Consider the following 15,771-nt stretch of genomic DNA (forward strand, 5'->3'; position numbering starts at 1 on the left):
TGCCAGGCAGGAATCTGTATTAGTGAAGGGGCACAGAGTGTCCCCAGTGCTGGAGATGGGGCACATGCAGCTGCTGAGGGAAAAGGAGAGCTTGTTGAGACAGGTACACATGGAGAAGGGGCCTCTAAAGAGATGAGTAAAAGATTCTTTCAACCTAGCCTGACTTTCAAGATCTGTGAGCTCCCAAACCACCTTGACCGGCCCCTCTCATTCAGCCACAATTAGTTTTGGGGGCAGGGGAATGAATGGTGAGCTACCTCAAACAGCAAAGCATATAGTAAATTGGCTCAGAAAACTTAAAAAGAGGGGATTTTGTCTTTATATTTGATGCAACTCTATTCTGTTTCTGTCTCTGATGACTAGGGAGATGTGTATTTGGTATCTAGTACTATGCAAGAAGAATGGATGTAAAACCAATGTCCATTTGGCAGGGTCCTAATGTAACCACCTAATTTTATGTTTTTGGTCCTAATCTATTACAAAGTGGCCTACAGTTAGACAGAAGTGATTTAACTACACCTAAAAATGGACTTGGTATACATGTCAAATGCCAAATACAAACAACAAAAAACTTCAGAAATTTGTATTTACTACCCTTAGATCTTCATTAACAAAACCAATGAATTATCACCAGTAGTCTAAACATTTAAGGTTTTGTCAGGCTATGAACAGTTGACATCTGTTACCGTGCAATACACGCTCTATGTTCACCCTTCTTAATATTTGACATGGTTGCTGAGTATAGCACATGCAGGAAAAAGCTGACAAAAGCCTTTGGCCAGTAAAACAAAAATTTAAAAAACCTCCAACTTATTTACATTTTTGCTTTGTTAGTAAACTGGACTGGTTGGCTCAGGAGGCAAGACATGTAAAGTGAACACCCACAGAATCTTCTGGCAACTGCAATGCATTCTGACGTTGTGCGGAGTCAGCTGCCCTGACGTACTGGGGGAATGAGGCCTAGTGTAAGACCTATCCAACATGCTCAAAACCCTGTAGGTTGTTCTCTTTAAACCAAAGTACACAACCGTAGGATGTAACCCAAGACACAGAGTAAGTACAATGTGACGAGATCATTTATTAGAGGAACGTTTAATATCAGACATTTCAGAATTAACTGCACCTGACATAAGGTTTGCTTAATTAAGTGTATACACAGCACACTACCAATAAGGAAAATGGAGATATTTCATTTCTGTCTCCAAATATAAATACATCCATCGCTATGAAGGAAGAGAAATGAAGAGAGAATAAGTAAAAAAACACGACAATTTGTATTAGTACAGGGAGAGGGAATACATATAGTTTCTTTCTCCCTCAAGGCTAGTTTAGATTAAACAATCAGGGCTGAATTCTTTACTTTCCATCTATAGAACCCTGCAATCCTAGAGCCCAGTTCAAAGGGAGAGAATCCATGTGGATAGTAACCACAGGGAATCTCCATGTTGCTTTTTAAAAGAAAGAAGGAAGGAAAAAGCCCACTGAAGAAGGGATGTGGCAGGGCCAGTGCCTCCCATGCTCCCTGGCAGCAGCTGTTCCCAGGCTGCTCACCAGGGCTGCGAGGCAGCATGATCAGAGGGCAAACTGCAGTGGGTGGAGCAACGGTTTCACAGACAAAAATCAGAATCAGCCAAATGGGATGCTTTACTGGTCTTTGTTTATCCACCTTTGTGATACTTCTCATTAGCTGTCAATTTCATTTACCAGGGCAGAGATGGAGAAAAATGATTGCTCTCTTTAACAAATGCTAGGAAAGCAATACTAGACCCCCCACAACATTTTGGCTTTACCTTATCCCAGCTCTCAGCTACACAACAGCTGTGCATTTTAAAGGAGAGACGATGACTGAATGAGCCAGTCTGTGACTCAGGGAGAGGCAGCATCAAGATACAGCAAGAGGTAACGAGAGTGAAGCAAGGTCAGAAAAAACAAGTCAGTGCTGGAGATGAGAGGAAGGAGAGGAACAAAAGCAAGCAAAACCTACACACAGAAAATAAAGGAACATCCCACAAAATCATGGCATTTACAGGTAAATGGACGGAGTTGGAGAAAAAACCCAAATGCCAAATGTTTTCTCTGATATAAGGAGGCTGATTCATAGTGGGCTTGGGAGGGGGATGTGGGAGGAATAGACGAACTCTAGATAGGGCAGAGGGGTGGGAGGGGAAGGGGGCACCTGGGGGTAGGAAAGATGATGAATGAGATGGGCATCATTACTTTAAGTACTATATGAAGACACTCATGGTGTGAACATACTTTGCATACAACCAGGGTTATGAAAAATTGTGCTCTATATGTGTAATATGAACTATAATGCATTCTGCTGTCATATATAACAAATTAGAATAAAAAATTTAAAAATTAAAAAAAAAAAAGGAAAAGAAAGGGAAAGTCCAATTGCATGTATAGCAGCAGTTTGAGAGCCCTGCTCTGGAAGGCCACGGAATCTTGACAGGACACTGCACTTCACCAGTTCCAACTCAAAGCCAAAGGAAGGAGACTACATATTATCTTAGCATCTAATGTACAGATCAGCAAAATTTAAAAACAAGGGCTAGAGATGGGGAAAGAAGATGATACAAGGGCCCAATTTTTCAGTAAATAAAGGTGTATTTACATTTAATTAGAAGTAAATAAAAAAATAAAAAAAAAACAAAAAATATCAACTTTCTGATCAACCCAAAGTGTGCCTTATTGCCAATGACCAAATTCACAAAAACACATAACATAATGTAAGCTGACTAACTCAACACCTCCCAGAGAATAAGGATGTGGATTTTAGGGAAATGTAATTTTCCACAAGTGTGTGTGCATATGGGAGATGGTATACAGACTAGGTGGATAAAAATGGATTGAGAAACCTGTAATTTTTTCAACAAAATCTGTTAGGATTTTTAAACAAATACCACTAAAATAGCACCATAACTTTTTTCATAAACACCTATCAAAGACTTAGTTTTGACTGTCCTTAGGCTTAGCTGTGGGAACAAAGAGAGGAGAAATAGGACATCTGGATTCAAGCCATGGACTATCCCTCCAAAAAGGCTGAGACAAGGCTGCCAAGGGTTCCCTGCTCCTCTATAACTCAGAAAAGGGCGCCCCATCCCACGAGAGCAGGCTGGCTGTCAACCCCGTGTTGCTGCACAGGAAGCAGCGAGTGCCAGTGTGTGCTGGCCCCGAGTAGGACACTGCTCAGAGCTCACTGATATCATCTCTAAAAAGACAAAAAAGAGGGAGAAATAATCCAGGATTCTGAACTGCACCTAATGTCAAACTTTGCTAACCTGAAGGCCCATCATACAGAAATCAACTTGCCTATGGCTTGAGCGAAGCAAGGGTTTCTGTCCCACAAAATTTTTATGTGTAGAAATAGTGGCAAAAATTCTGTTAATCTCAGGGATACAATCTTTTTATCTTTATTTTCTCAGTCCCAACCCTCAAGAAGAGCAGCTGTGACCTTTTTTTTAAGTAAGAAGAAAAATAGATTCAACTTTGTGAAAATGTGTTATGCAGTTTTATGGCTAGCAGTCCAGCTGAACAATCTCGATAATCAGAGCTAACCATAACTTGAAACTTCATGCGCACCTTGTGAACACTACTGGATAAAGAATCAGGGACTTGCTGCAAAAACCAATCGCACCGCTCTGGATGGTAATTACAAATGGATAAGTCTCCAGGTCTCAGCTTGAATAACAACAATAACTGATGGAAACGACAATAATCAATAGGCATTAAGTGCTCACCAGGTCCTACATGTAGCATGTACCTGTCTTACATGTATATTATCTTTACAGATGCAGAAACTGAGGCTCAGGGAAGCTTAGAAGCTTGCCAAGTTTACTCAGCAAGTGGCTTGAGGATAAGGAGGAGGGTTTAGCTGTTATGAAAGCCCATTCATCTAGCTCAAAAGTTCACTGCAATTCTATCTGGGAGGAAGGTGAACAAATGCAAAAATTGTCCATCAGACTTTTTAAGAGGCTCTTCCCTTTAGAACAACTCTAAGGTTAAGAAATGTTCTCTTTGTCATGTTTTATATGCTTGATCATATATGCACCTTCACACTTAGGAAAGAGTCAAGATTCACTTCAAGAGTACATCAATCACTAAGGGCAGGTACAGTGGCGCAGGCCTGTATTCCCAGTGACTCAGGGAGGTGAGGCAGGAGGATTGCAAGCTTGAGACCAGCCTTCACAACTTAGCTACACACTGTCTCAAAAAATAAAAAGGACTAGGGATGTAATAAAAAGGACTAGCTCAGTGGTAGAGCACCACTGGATTCAATCCCCAGTTTCACAAAGAACCAAACAAACAAAATATCACTAAGAAACGTGAAGCTTTTGCTGCCTAATTTCTTCCCTGTATTAAATATCAGTGAAAAGTTCATTCAACCAACACAGAACTCGGATGAAGCACAGCTAAGATGGGCACTGCTGATACAAGTTTAAAAAACAAGCTCTCTGCTTTCAACAACATTTTCAAGAAAGATGACCGTTTTCAATTACAAAAGGAATTGGCAGGGAGAAATGAATAGGAATACTGGTATTCCCCTCCATGGCCACACCTGCAGCTACTGGGGAGCATAAACAGCAACTGTGCCGGTACGTGATCAATGACCAACTCTTACCCTCCAAAACACAGAGCACTAGACTTGACGACCAGTTCCTCTCCTCTGTGTGCATGACCTAACAACCTAATGCCTGACCATCCAGGACCACAGGTCCAATGTGAGCTTTTCTCTTAAGGTATGTGCTCTACACTACATCAAAACCCAGTCACTGAAGACAAAGGCTCAGAAACTTCCACCTGGAAAGATAAATGTACGTAAAAACATCTTCAGATTGTCAAATACACATGTAAGGTATAAATATTCTTTATACCTCAGAAAAGTCTGTATTTAGATTAGTTATTAATTCAGAATAAAGGAGTGAGCTCTTTTTGGAGAAATACAACACTTGATATATGATTTTCCAACATTTAGATGACACCCCTCAAATACCAATCTGAAAAAAAAAATCTGAACAGCAAAGATTGCCTTAGAAATTCTGAAGTAGGGAGTATTCAGAGTTAACACTCTTAACAATAAGTAGTCCATGTCTTATTGCAAACACTAGGAGGATAAGCAAATACTCTTGAAGGAAAGGTAACATTAAAATGCCTTAAAACTATGGCCATGCTCAAATTATGGATGAATCTTAGAAACTTAACCATTAGCCAAAAAGTAAGACAAAGCAGACTATATATGGTGTGAGTAGAAGCAGCATTTTCTGATTTTCCCAGGGTCTTCTTAATTTGTGCTTGTAGTTCTACTGTAATTATTGACAACATGACATTAAATAAATAGTATACATTTCTACAAAGAAATTTATCAAATAAAACTAACTCCATATACTCTGAATGCTTGTAATAAAATTCTACAAAAATAAAACAAAACAAAACAAAAAGTGATAAAAAAAATCTAGAAGTGGAGGAAAGGAACAGAGTTTGAGACAGGGAAGGGACATACAGGTAAAATGTAACAGCACCAGTGACACCAATACTCAGACTGGACGGTGGACTCATGAATATTCATGATGGTCATGATTCACAATTAGCAAGTTATCTATGTTACATATATACACTATAATAAATATACAAGTATTCCATAATAAACATTTTATGAAAATACAAAATCAAATATAAATGAGACTTTATTAGCAATTCAATACCCATTCTGATATGTAGTTCAATCAAAGTGCTTTCTGACATATCCGTACTAAGTTAGCAAAAGTTGCACAAAAAAAACTTACACATGATTTAATAAGAAACGAAAGCCAGTTGCATGGTGGGTTTAAATGTATGACATTTGATATAAGAAAGCTGGACCAGAGATGAAGCTATTGAAAAATAAATATTCAAATAAATAAATAATTCCAAGAACATCACTGAGTGTGTTCTGGCACTGGTCAGCGTGTGAATATGAGCAGACGTGAGGAATTACAAACCCTAAAAACATTTGAGAAATAACCGTTGAGGTATACTTTGAAGAGGACAATGGAAAAACCAAGGCCAATGCTCATGAATAACCACACAGTGCACTTACCAGTAGAGGACCTTATTTAACAAAGCATTACAGAGTAAATGCTCAGAGATCAGTTTTGTGTTTCTGGCAAACTGAAAATATCAATGTATCTGGTATTTTCTAAATGGGTGGTAGGTGGTAGACTCATTTGCTGAGACTCTTTAGGGATTGGGACTCTGGTGTTCTTCTTTGAGAATGCAGCTACATTCCTAACGCATGGTCCCATCACTGGGGGATAATAAAACAAGTCATGGAGTGTGAGTGCCACCGTCGAATGTTAGAGCTGTTGTTTAACAGAGAAAAACAGTGACAATTAAGAAGGTGATACCTGGAATACTTGCAGGAGAAATTGGGCCAGATCGCGACTGGTTGCTTCCTACAGGAGAGCCAACAGGAGAAGGTGATGGCCCCCCAGGGATGCTGGAGAGATGGGGAGATGCATGTGGAGAGAAAGGTGACTGAGCTGGGTTGCTCTGGTCGCCCTGGCTGCTTGTGGACCCCGACGCGCTGACCGCGGAGCTCAGGGTTGCTTCCGTTCCCGTGGGGAGGTCATCAATGGAGCCAGACAGGTCCTAAGAAAGAAAGAAAAGCATGTATTTATAGGGTAACACACTGGACCAATATCCAACTGACATACTACATGAAAATCATAACAATGTCCCCTTCAGAGCAAAATTTTCTTTTCTAAATTAATGCCCAATTCAGAGTATGGCCACTTTTTATTAGAAGATATTAATGAGTTCCCTCCTGGGATGAACCCATGAGAGTCAGCATCTCCTAAAAAATGAGGAAAGCTGTATCTCTCTTCATAAAACCATCCTCTTTGTTTTCTTTTCTGCTGCCATGCCAAGTCCATCAGGCCCAAGCAAGGTGCCGTGCGGATACCATGGATGGGGTGACTTACCGTAGGAATGGGTACCTGGCTCTAACATGAGGGCTTCCATAAGCTGAGCAACCACAGGATTTGGGTCCCTTTGTTTAGAATCCACATTATAGACTAAATTTCAAACTAGGACGTTGTAATGTAGTAATAGTCTTTTTTTTTGGGGGGGGGGTACCAGGAATTGAACCCAGTGGCACTTAACCACTGAGTCGCATTCCCAGTCCTTTTAAAAAACATTTTATTCAACACAGGGCCTTGCTAAGTTGCTGAGGCTGGGTTTGAACTCATGATCCCCCTACCTCAGCCTTGCAAGTCGCTGGGATTACAGGCATACACCACCGTGCCCAGCAACAGTCAAAAATTTAACCAAACTTTGCAGTGAAGAATTATTACATTTTAAATAACTACAAAGTACTGTTATAATAAAATAGTGATATTTGTATTTTTACGTGACATTGCGAAAATAAATTCCTTTGAAGTTACGTTGGCAGAAATGAGTCCTAATGTTACAGCTTATGCCTTTATATAACAATTTGATGCTGGCAATGCTATCTAATTTGACGATAACACCCTCTGAGGAAGTTATTAAAAATCTCCATTTGACAGCTTCAGAAAACTGAAGTTCAGAGAGTCAAAGTTACTGTTGAAGGTCACATTACTGAGGACAGATGCAGGAGCTAAAGAAAATAAAGAGAAGAGGAGAAACAAAAAAGCAGCAACAGACCATACATGGTGGCTCTTTTACTGCTGTGCCCCATGGCCTACACTGGGGCCACCAAAAGATGTTCAGTACCTAGGCAAAGGCTTGCAAGAATTACTGGACTCAGATCTCCAATGCTGCAAGCCCAGGCAAAGCTGGGGACTAGATGTTCAGTGAGTTCTAAATGCTGAATTGCAGTATAAAAAATATCTGTCCTAGTAATCCATACTAAATACTGCAGAACAAAATCAGAAATACCTGGTTATTACTGCCTCAAGGTATATTCAGTCCTAATACATAAGCTCTAATCACTTAATTTCATTAATGTTTAACTTTGCTTGCTATGGGGACCTTTGAAACTAGGGCTTTGAAAAATGGGGGTGGAGGATGCTTTGGGTTCTAAGAACAAATCTAGCTCAGAAAATATAAAAGGGCAAGGTAAAGAGAGCTGGTCATAGCTCTTCAGCAATGACAAAATGTCACAAAGCAAACTCAAGATTAGGATCCCTGGATAGTTCATGTGCTAATCATCTGGTATAACATGTAATTAACTTCTCTTTCCTCTTTTTTTTCTAAACAGAGAAACTGAATTTCTTTCTTTCTTTCTTTTTTTATTTTTATTTTTAAACACTCTAGTTATAGCTGATGAGAACCTCACAAAGAGATGAATGTTGCAGGGAAAATGTGCTAAGAATAACTTCTCAGTTATAAATAAAAGAGTTATCTTTAATGTAAAATAATTGTGTTTATGAAAAACAACAAAATGGCAACAGGGTAGACTGAAAATGTTACCAATGGAAAAGGAATATCAAAATCCCCAAAATAAAATGAGGTAAGCTGAATCAGATTTTAGAATTCAGAGATAAAATAAACCTTTCTGCACAGGGCACAGGAGATCATGATTGTGCACACATTCAACTGGTAAGCTTTGTATTTAACTTGATTACTGGATTCAACAATAGTTCCATTTAGAGCTTCTGAATTGAATATAACCCGGAGAAGACAGGTAGAAACAGGCAGGCTGCTCAGCCAGGTACATGTTATGTACAAAGCAGTCACACTTCAGTAATGAAGGCAGTTATCGGAATTCCTCAAAACAAACTTAGGTTAATAGATGTGTACATGTTCACCGACACTGATGTGTTCAAAAGGAAAATGGGAGCCGACAGTGCCTGTTCCTCCAGCACCGGCCTGCATGCTGACTTCTCCCTGGGCCCAACCCTGGAGCCTGGGATGAGCGTGAAGCAGGGAAGAGTGGAGGGCCTTGGAGGATCCTTTCAGGGTCTGTGTTCCCCTTTCTAATGGATGGAACCATCTCATGAATGTGCAAAGGGACATAACTGCAGTGGCTCTTGAAAGCAGGGTACTGCAAGCTGTGGCCTGCAGGCTGAACATGGGCCCCTTTTTTGCTCTGCCCACAAGCTATACATTTTTTAATGACTGGAAAAAAACTAGTAAGAGAAAAATATATGAAGTTCAAATTACAGTGTCCACAGCACATCCCTGAACTGGCCAGTCCATACCTTTCAGAGCTGCCTTTGGCTCTGAAGGCCAACGAAGGCAGAGCAGCTATGACAGAGAACTTACGGCTACACAGCCAGAAGGTTTACATCTGGCTCTGGCCAAAAGAACCAGCAACGCTAGTATCACCTTACTGCCTTCACCTCTTCCGTGGGAGAAAAATGTGAACTGAGAGGGGACCACAGCACACATCCTCCCAAGAGTAGGGGCTTCCTCCTCCTGAATACCTCTGAAAAAAAAAAAAGTGACAGCCAGATCATGAGTATTCTTTTAAACTCTCCTCCTAACCCTGGGAACCTATGGTGAGGCTGGGGGTGGCCTCCAGGAGCCAGGTGCTTCCTGACCTAACACTAGAGGGACAGGGGCAACCAGAGCACTGCTGGGAAAGAAGCTGGTTCCCACGCTGCTTCCCAGAACACACAGTGAGGAGATGACAGGGTAAACAACCACCTTCTATTATGCTGCATATGAGACTAACAGAGAAGACAATGCAGATTCAGTTTTTAAAAAACCATCAATTGTCTTTAAATAATCTTATGCAAATCTTTCTTCATAAAAAACCAAAATGTCACTTTGAAAAAAGAAAAAAAAATCTTTGTAATTCTCTGCACAATCCATAATCCCCTTCCCTGTCCTCCCTTAAAACTCCACGTTATGGTTGAAAAAGTGACATGGATGGGTGTTAAGAGAGCTTCATTCAAGTTGCAAAGGCATCAAAAACATTTCTGTTATTCAACAAGCTGATCAAGGCAAGTATCAAGAGGAAAATATAAAGACGGTGGCTGTCTTCCTGCTCACGTGTCATCACATTTCAGTGCCGACTAGACCTTGGTGCAACTGAAGAGTAATAAAAGATACAGTTTTTATATTACTGTTATACACACACGTAACTTTTATATGTAAATTATATGGAAATATTCCCGCCCTGCAGATACTTAGGGCATCCATATGTAGAACAATCTTAAAACATGCTAATAAAAGAAGTTCAATGGTGGTTTAAGCATCCAGCCTAGTTAACAAAGAAGCTCTGTAACTAATACTCCCCTGGAGGACAATTTAGTCAGCAGGGCACTGACTCCCTTCTTCTTTTATAAGTGCTGTCAGATCTGCGTACCCTGTACAGAACAGAGAGGCCTGGCTGCATCTCATTCTAGCAGAGGCACCTTCAAGCTACACTGCTTCCACTTATCTTGCTGGAGAGCTGGCAGGTAAGGGAACTAACTGCAGGAAAGATCTTTAGGGGCAGGAGTTGCCCTGCCCCACTGCATTCCTTAAACTCTTGGCTTTCCTGATGGAGTGATGAGTAGGGCAATGATTTCATGGGTTCATGCAGAGCAGAATCCTATTGTGCCATCATAATTTGCTTTGGTGAAATCAAGTTGGGTTTTCAATATCTGATGTCAATCAAAATACTGAATACTTTCCAAAACCAAAAGACTATGACTCCTGCTATCAATGGATAATTTATTTTTTTAAATCACTGTCTAAAAAACCTCCAAATTAACACAATTTATTTTACTTTTGAACAATTTAAATGAATGTTTTCTGCAGCTTTTCCTCTGCAACCATGCCTTTACCCCTTCACCCTCTTTATCCATGTACAATCTTCATTCTAATCCAAGTGACAAGTAAAGGAATTTAACTGTGCATAGAATGACATGCCACTAGAGAGTAGTAACAATCTCAGACTTGACAAGACAAAAGTTAACATACAGCACAACAATGCTCCTGACTCAACACAGTAGGATAGGGCCAGGGATGCCAGTGACAGAAGGTATATATATATATATATATATGAACAGTCTACAAAGAAGGTGTAGCGCAAGAATTTTTAAGATCTACTTGTAAATAAAACAGACGCGTAACATTAGGTATAAATACTCTTGCATGTCTATATTTTACAAATGAACGTCCCCACAAATATTTTAAAATACTGCATTGTGACTTGCTATATCAAAAGACATCTTTAGCTTTGATGGTATTCAATTTAGCATTAAGTTAGCCTACTAAAAAATAAATTAATACTGGTGACGTTTAACTATCTTAAAGAACTGGGAATAAGTTAGAAATTTTACTCCCTTGCTTAATTAAATAAGTGGTTTTTTTTAAAAAAGAAAATGAACTTCAAAATACTCTAAGCTCTGGTTTTCAGTACAATTAGATGATGGTGTTAGGTGAGCATGGATAGTGAGCTGCCCCCAGCTGCACACATGTGGGCATCTCTTGCTCAGAAGTGCCCCAGAGAGCATGGAGATAAACACTGAGTTAGAAACAGAAAAGAGATTTTAATCAATGCAACTAGCCCAGGTCTCTTGTTTCTTCAGGTTTTAATAGGATACAGTTAATGATTTCTCACTGTGACTTCCCATGAGTTTAAAGCTTAGGTTAAAATGCCAGTTCACCGGTCTTCAAAAAAGTCTCTTCTCCAGTTTAGAGTAATAATTACCAAGAGTAGGCATACACATCTCTCTTCAACAGGCCCTAACTTTCTTGAGGATAGTGACTCCTGTGCCAGGTGTGGGGGGCAAATAATGGAGGGATTTGACTATTGTCAGGCAGAAGACACTAAATTTATAAGCTCTACAATGGAATACAGCTGCAAACACCACAGGGAGTAATACAGCATGTGCAAATATTTCTAAATATTTACCACAAACCCTCTACCAAAAATTACTGACCCAGCATGTGCAAATATTTCTAAATATTTACCACAAACCCTCTACCAAAAATTACTGACCTAGCTATTAAAATTTAGTAATGAATTTTCAGCCGTCTGTTTCTAATCCACTTTCTGGAGAGCAAGGCTTCAGTCTATTAGGCTCTGAGCTCTCCTCAAACATACTGTGAGATGACTTCATATCTTCTAACCTTATTTTGGAACTATTGTTTTAGGCATGTGATGCAAATATACCTTGAAATTGATACTATATTTGATCTTATAATTGACTGACATGAAAGAGGGGTTACCTCACAGTGACTCTGTGGGATTTCCATGATGTTTCTAGGCTTTGTCTGAACACAAGCCTGTGCTGAATGGTGTATTTTAAGATACTGCCCAAGTCCCTGACGCTCTCACTTATCTAGACAGCATATGAATTAAAAGCTTCAGACTTCCTGTCTGAACAAGGAAAATGCAAAGAAACTAGAAAGCCAGAGTCCACAAAGAAAGTCCTTCCCCCAAAATTCACTAGCTCTTAAAATGATAGTTTTTTTCCTCTTACGTAATGCATAGTCTTAAGATGTTTATGAGGTAAACTGGAAAAAAAAAAAAAGAGTCTGATGTTGATTTAAAATTAGTCAAAAGTTCCACAAATCTCAAAACCATAGCCAAAAGCCAGGAATGATACAAGAAAAATATATAAGGCAAAATTTATTTTAAAAGAGGCATCAAGAACCACTTTCTGGCATCTGTCACCCTCTCATTCCTTCCCAAGCAGAGATTGTATTATGGATAACTCTCATTTTAAGGGGACATCTATAGGACAATCAACTAAACTGATACTAAATCAGAATTCAGAGGTAAGCATACGATTATAAATATTAGTATAATGGTCACAATGTCTTTGTTTTTTAAAAAATCAGCACCTAAAATGAACTCTTGATATGAACTATGCTGTGCTGCCACTCTAAATTGATAGGGGGCAGTCAACCTAAGAGATGTACATCATGGAAGGAAAAATTATTTTGGTTACACAGGTCTCCAGGGATTCCTAAAATACTGTCAAGTTTTTGAGCTCTGCCCAGGAGATTGTTAGCTCTTCCACCACCATCAACAGTCTCCAGAAGCCACATACACAGCAGGAGCAGTGTTGAACTTGAAAATACTTTGGAGAGAAAACTTATTTATAAAATGTGTTTTGCCTGTATGGAATTTGGAATTACCCGTTATCTGGAAATGATATTGCCCTTCTCGATCAGACTCCCAGAAGGAGCCTCAGGAATGAGAGCGATGACCACTGTGACAGCGTACACTTGAGTGATTGCTCCTACTGCAATCCTGAGGCGCCCCCTCGGGGCCAAGATGGTCTGTCCCTCTCCTCCTGGGGAAACACAGCACCTCTTCAACTGTGGTTCACTCTTCCTACCAGGCAGAATGTTCATTTGACTTGGTGTCCAATGTGTGAGAACCTTTCCTGACCCCAGGCTGAGGCCTCAGCCAGTGCTGACAAGCTAGCCCCCCGTGTGCATGACTGGGCCCGTGAGCTGCTCCAAAGTGATGGCATCTTTAATACCAATTATACTGTCCTGGTGAAACTAAAGCTGGACAACAAAGTGAGGATAAAGAGAAACTTGGAGAAAGAGTCATGTGTAGGCACGCCCACCCCATTTAAGGTTGGTAGTTGGTCAGTGGGTGGGAGAAGAACTGGAGAAAACAGTTTGTGCATGTGGGTGACATATTTTTTGGCTGGCCCTATCTGGGCTTATGCACTTAAATTCTTATGTCATGGAGTCTCAGTGAAGAGAAACAGACAGGTAAGTTACAGTAATGAGCATGCTAGAGCGGGAGCTGGTAACTGCTGCTGCATGCAGAATGCTGAGGATTCAGCAGGGCACTTCCAGGCTGCACCGGGAGGCAGGCCAGGGGACAGTGAAGGGTACCTGGGATGATACAAGAAAAAAATATAAGGCAAAATTATTGGAAGATGGGCACCTAGGGTGGTGGACAGCAGGCAGGGAGAGCAAGAGCTCTGGCAGGAAGGGCTCCAGCACGGCAAGACAGGCTGCCTATGAGAGAGGATGAGGCTCAGGGAGCTGAGGAATGGCCTCACCTCCTCTGGTGCCAGGAAATAGAGTCCTGCATTTTTAGAAAATAGGGGGCCAAGAGAGATCCAGAAGGTGAATTTTAATAGTCTCATGGAAGAGAAAAAAAGTGCAGTGAGGTGACAAATACAAAATTTTAAACTTTTTCAAGGCCAAAATAATCATATCCTCTCGTGAAGAATGAGCAAAGATCATGTTAAACATGATTTATACTGTAGGTACTCCTTGAGAATTGGTAGAAAATTTTAAATCTATGTTTCAGCATTTTGTGAAATTAAACAACCAACAACAATCAGAATAATTATGGTCTGAGTGACTGCACTCTAGCTGCAGTGTGCTTTCTCGACTGCAATGATCAGAGGTCTACATTCATCCTACTCATTCCAGTTCCACATAAGAATCAATGGAGAAAATGATTTGAAAACCTTAAAATAGCAGAACATCTAAAAGCTAATTATGAGTAGCATATGCCCTTAACAGAGCATGTCCTCTTAATATACTATTCCAAAGCCATTGGTGATGACTCCTGAGACATCCAGTTGTTGGAGGCCGGGGGAGGAGTTTAACCCAGTGACAGGAAGGAGACTTGCGGGCCAGTACTTTGCAAATATCCTTGTCAGATATGAACCTATAAATATTAATGATCCATGTGTGCTGAAAGCAAATTGACAAACTAACAAGATCTGTAAATATATAAGGTTTAGACTTTGTCTACTGATCCCAGTTTTTATCACTGAAAGCACACTGTAAAGTCTTCAGAACAGAAAAGCCATCAACACCACCACCTTTTGCATCTCTCATGGTAAAAAAAAAAAAACTTCACTGTTTATCTTAGAAGTGTAATGCTAACCACGCAGAAACTCTGAAAATAAAACTTAAAAACAAAAGGCAGGAACCCTCAGGAGACATTTATTTCTTCAGCAGTAGAGTAGGGAAATTTTTTAAAACAGTAAGATCTACAAGAACTGCAAATAAAAAAATTAGCAACTTAAGAAAACAGTAACAGGAAAACATAAAACTCACAAATTATACCAAGTCCATGTAGAATAAAGGGAAGTTTTGTTTGTAGAAAAGCACTACAACTTGGTTATTTTAATATTTTCCCCATTTCCTGGAACTACACGAACATATATATTTATTCTACATCCATCCCAGAATTTTAATCACTTTTTATTTTGAAATTACTTTAAGCCAACAAAAGGGGCAAAGAGTACTGAGGGCTGCTCAGCTTCCCCGGACCCCAGGGCTTCCCGCAGCCAGAGTACACTTAGTCAAACCGTGAGGTGTTGGGACAGCACTATTAACTATGTACCTGATTCACATTTGACCAGCTTTTCCATCAGCATCCTCTTTCTGTTCCAGGATTCCATCCCAGAAACCATGTCACAATGACATGCCATGTCTCCTCAGTCTCTTCCAAGCTGTGAAAGGTTCTCAATCTCTCATTGTTTTTCATGACCCTGACATGTCTGAAGACTACTCATCAGTTATTTTCTAGAATGTTCTCCAACTGTCAGTTTGGTTTTTCTCATGATTAAACCTAGATGACAGATTTTGGGGGAAGAATACAACAGAAAAATTACCTGTGCTTCACATCTTATCACACCAGGGAGTACAGTGTCAACATGATTTACCACTGGGCCGCCCACATGGCTAAGGTGGTGTGGGACAGGTTTCTCTAGGCTTCAGTAACTATGTCCCCTGCCTTCCCACAGGGAGTCACCAAATCTGGCCCACATGCAAGAGAGGGAAATGAAGCCCTCTCCTGAAAAAGAGAACCAAACAACAGGTGTCCTGTGCCCACAGAGGGGTAAACACCTGGGGTGGGGGGAGATCGGGGGCTGTCTA

At 40.3% G+C, this 15,771-nt stretch overlaps 1 protein-coding gene across 9 annotated transcripts in view; it reads right to left on the reverse strand.

Annotated features, from left to right (window-relative positions):
- Positions 1-15,771, reverse strand: part of Arid1b (AT-rich interaction domain 1B) — a 394,730-nt gene that overhangs the window by 109,529 nt on the left and 269,430 nt on the right. For all 9 annotated transcript variants that reach the window (XM_078018840.1, XM_078018836.1, XM_078018839.1 and 6 more), the window contains one exon: positions 6,387-6,630. In XM_078018840.1, the coding sequence (XP_077874966.1) occupies positions 6,387-6,630 (244 nt within the window). The remainder of the gene's footprint in view (positions 1-6,386; positions 6,631-15,771) is intronic.

Source organism: Ictidomys tridecemlineatus, chromosome 8, assembly GCF_052094955.1.
Source record: "Ictidomys tridecemlineatus isolate mIctTri1 chromosome 8, mIctTri1.hap1, whole genome shotgun sequence".
NCBI classification, from domain to species: Eukaryota; Metazoa; Chordata; class Mammalia; order Rodentia; family Sciuridae; genus Ictidomys; species Ictidomys tridecemlineatus.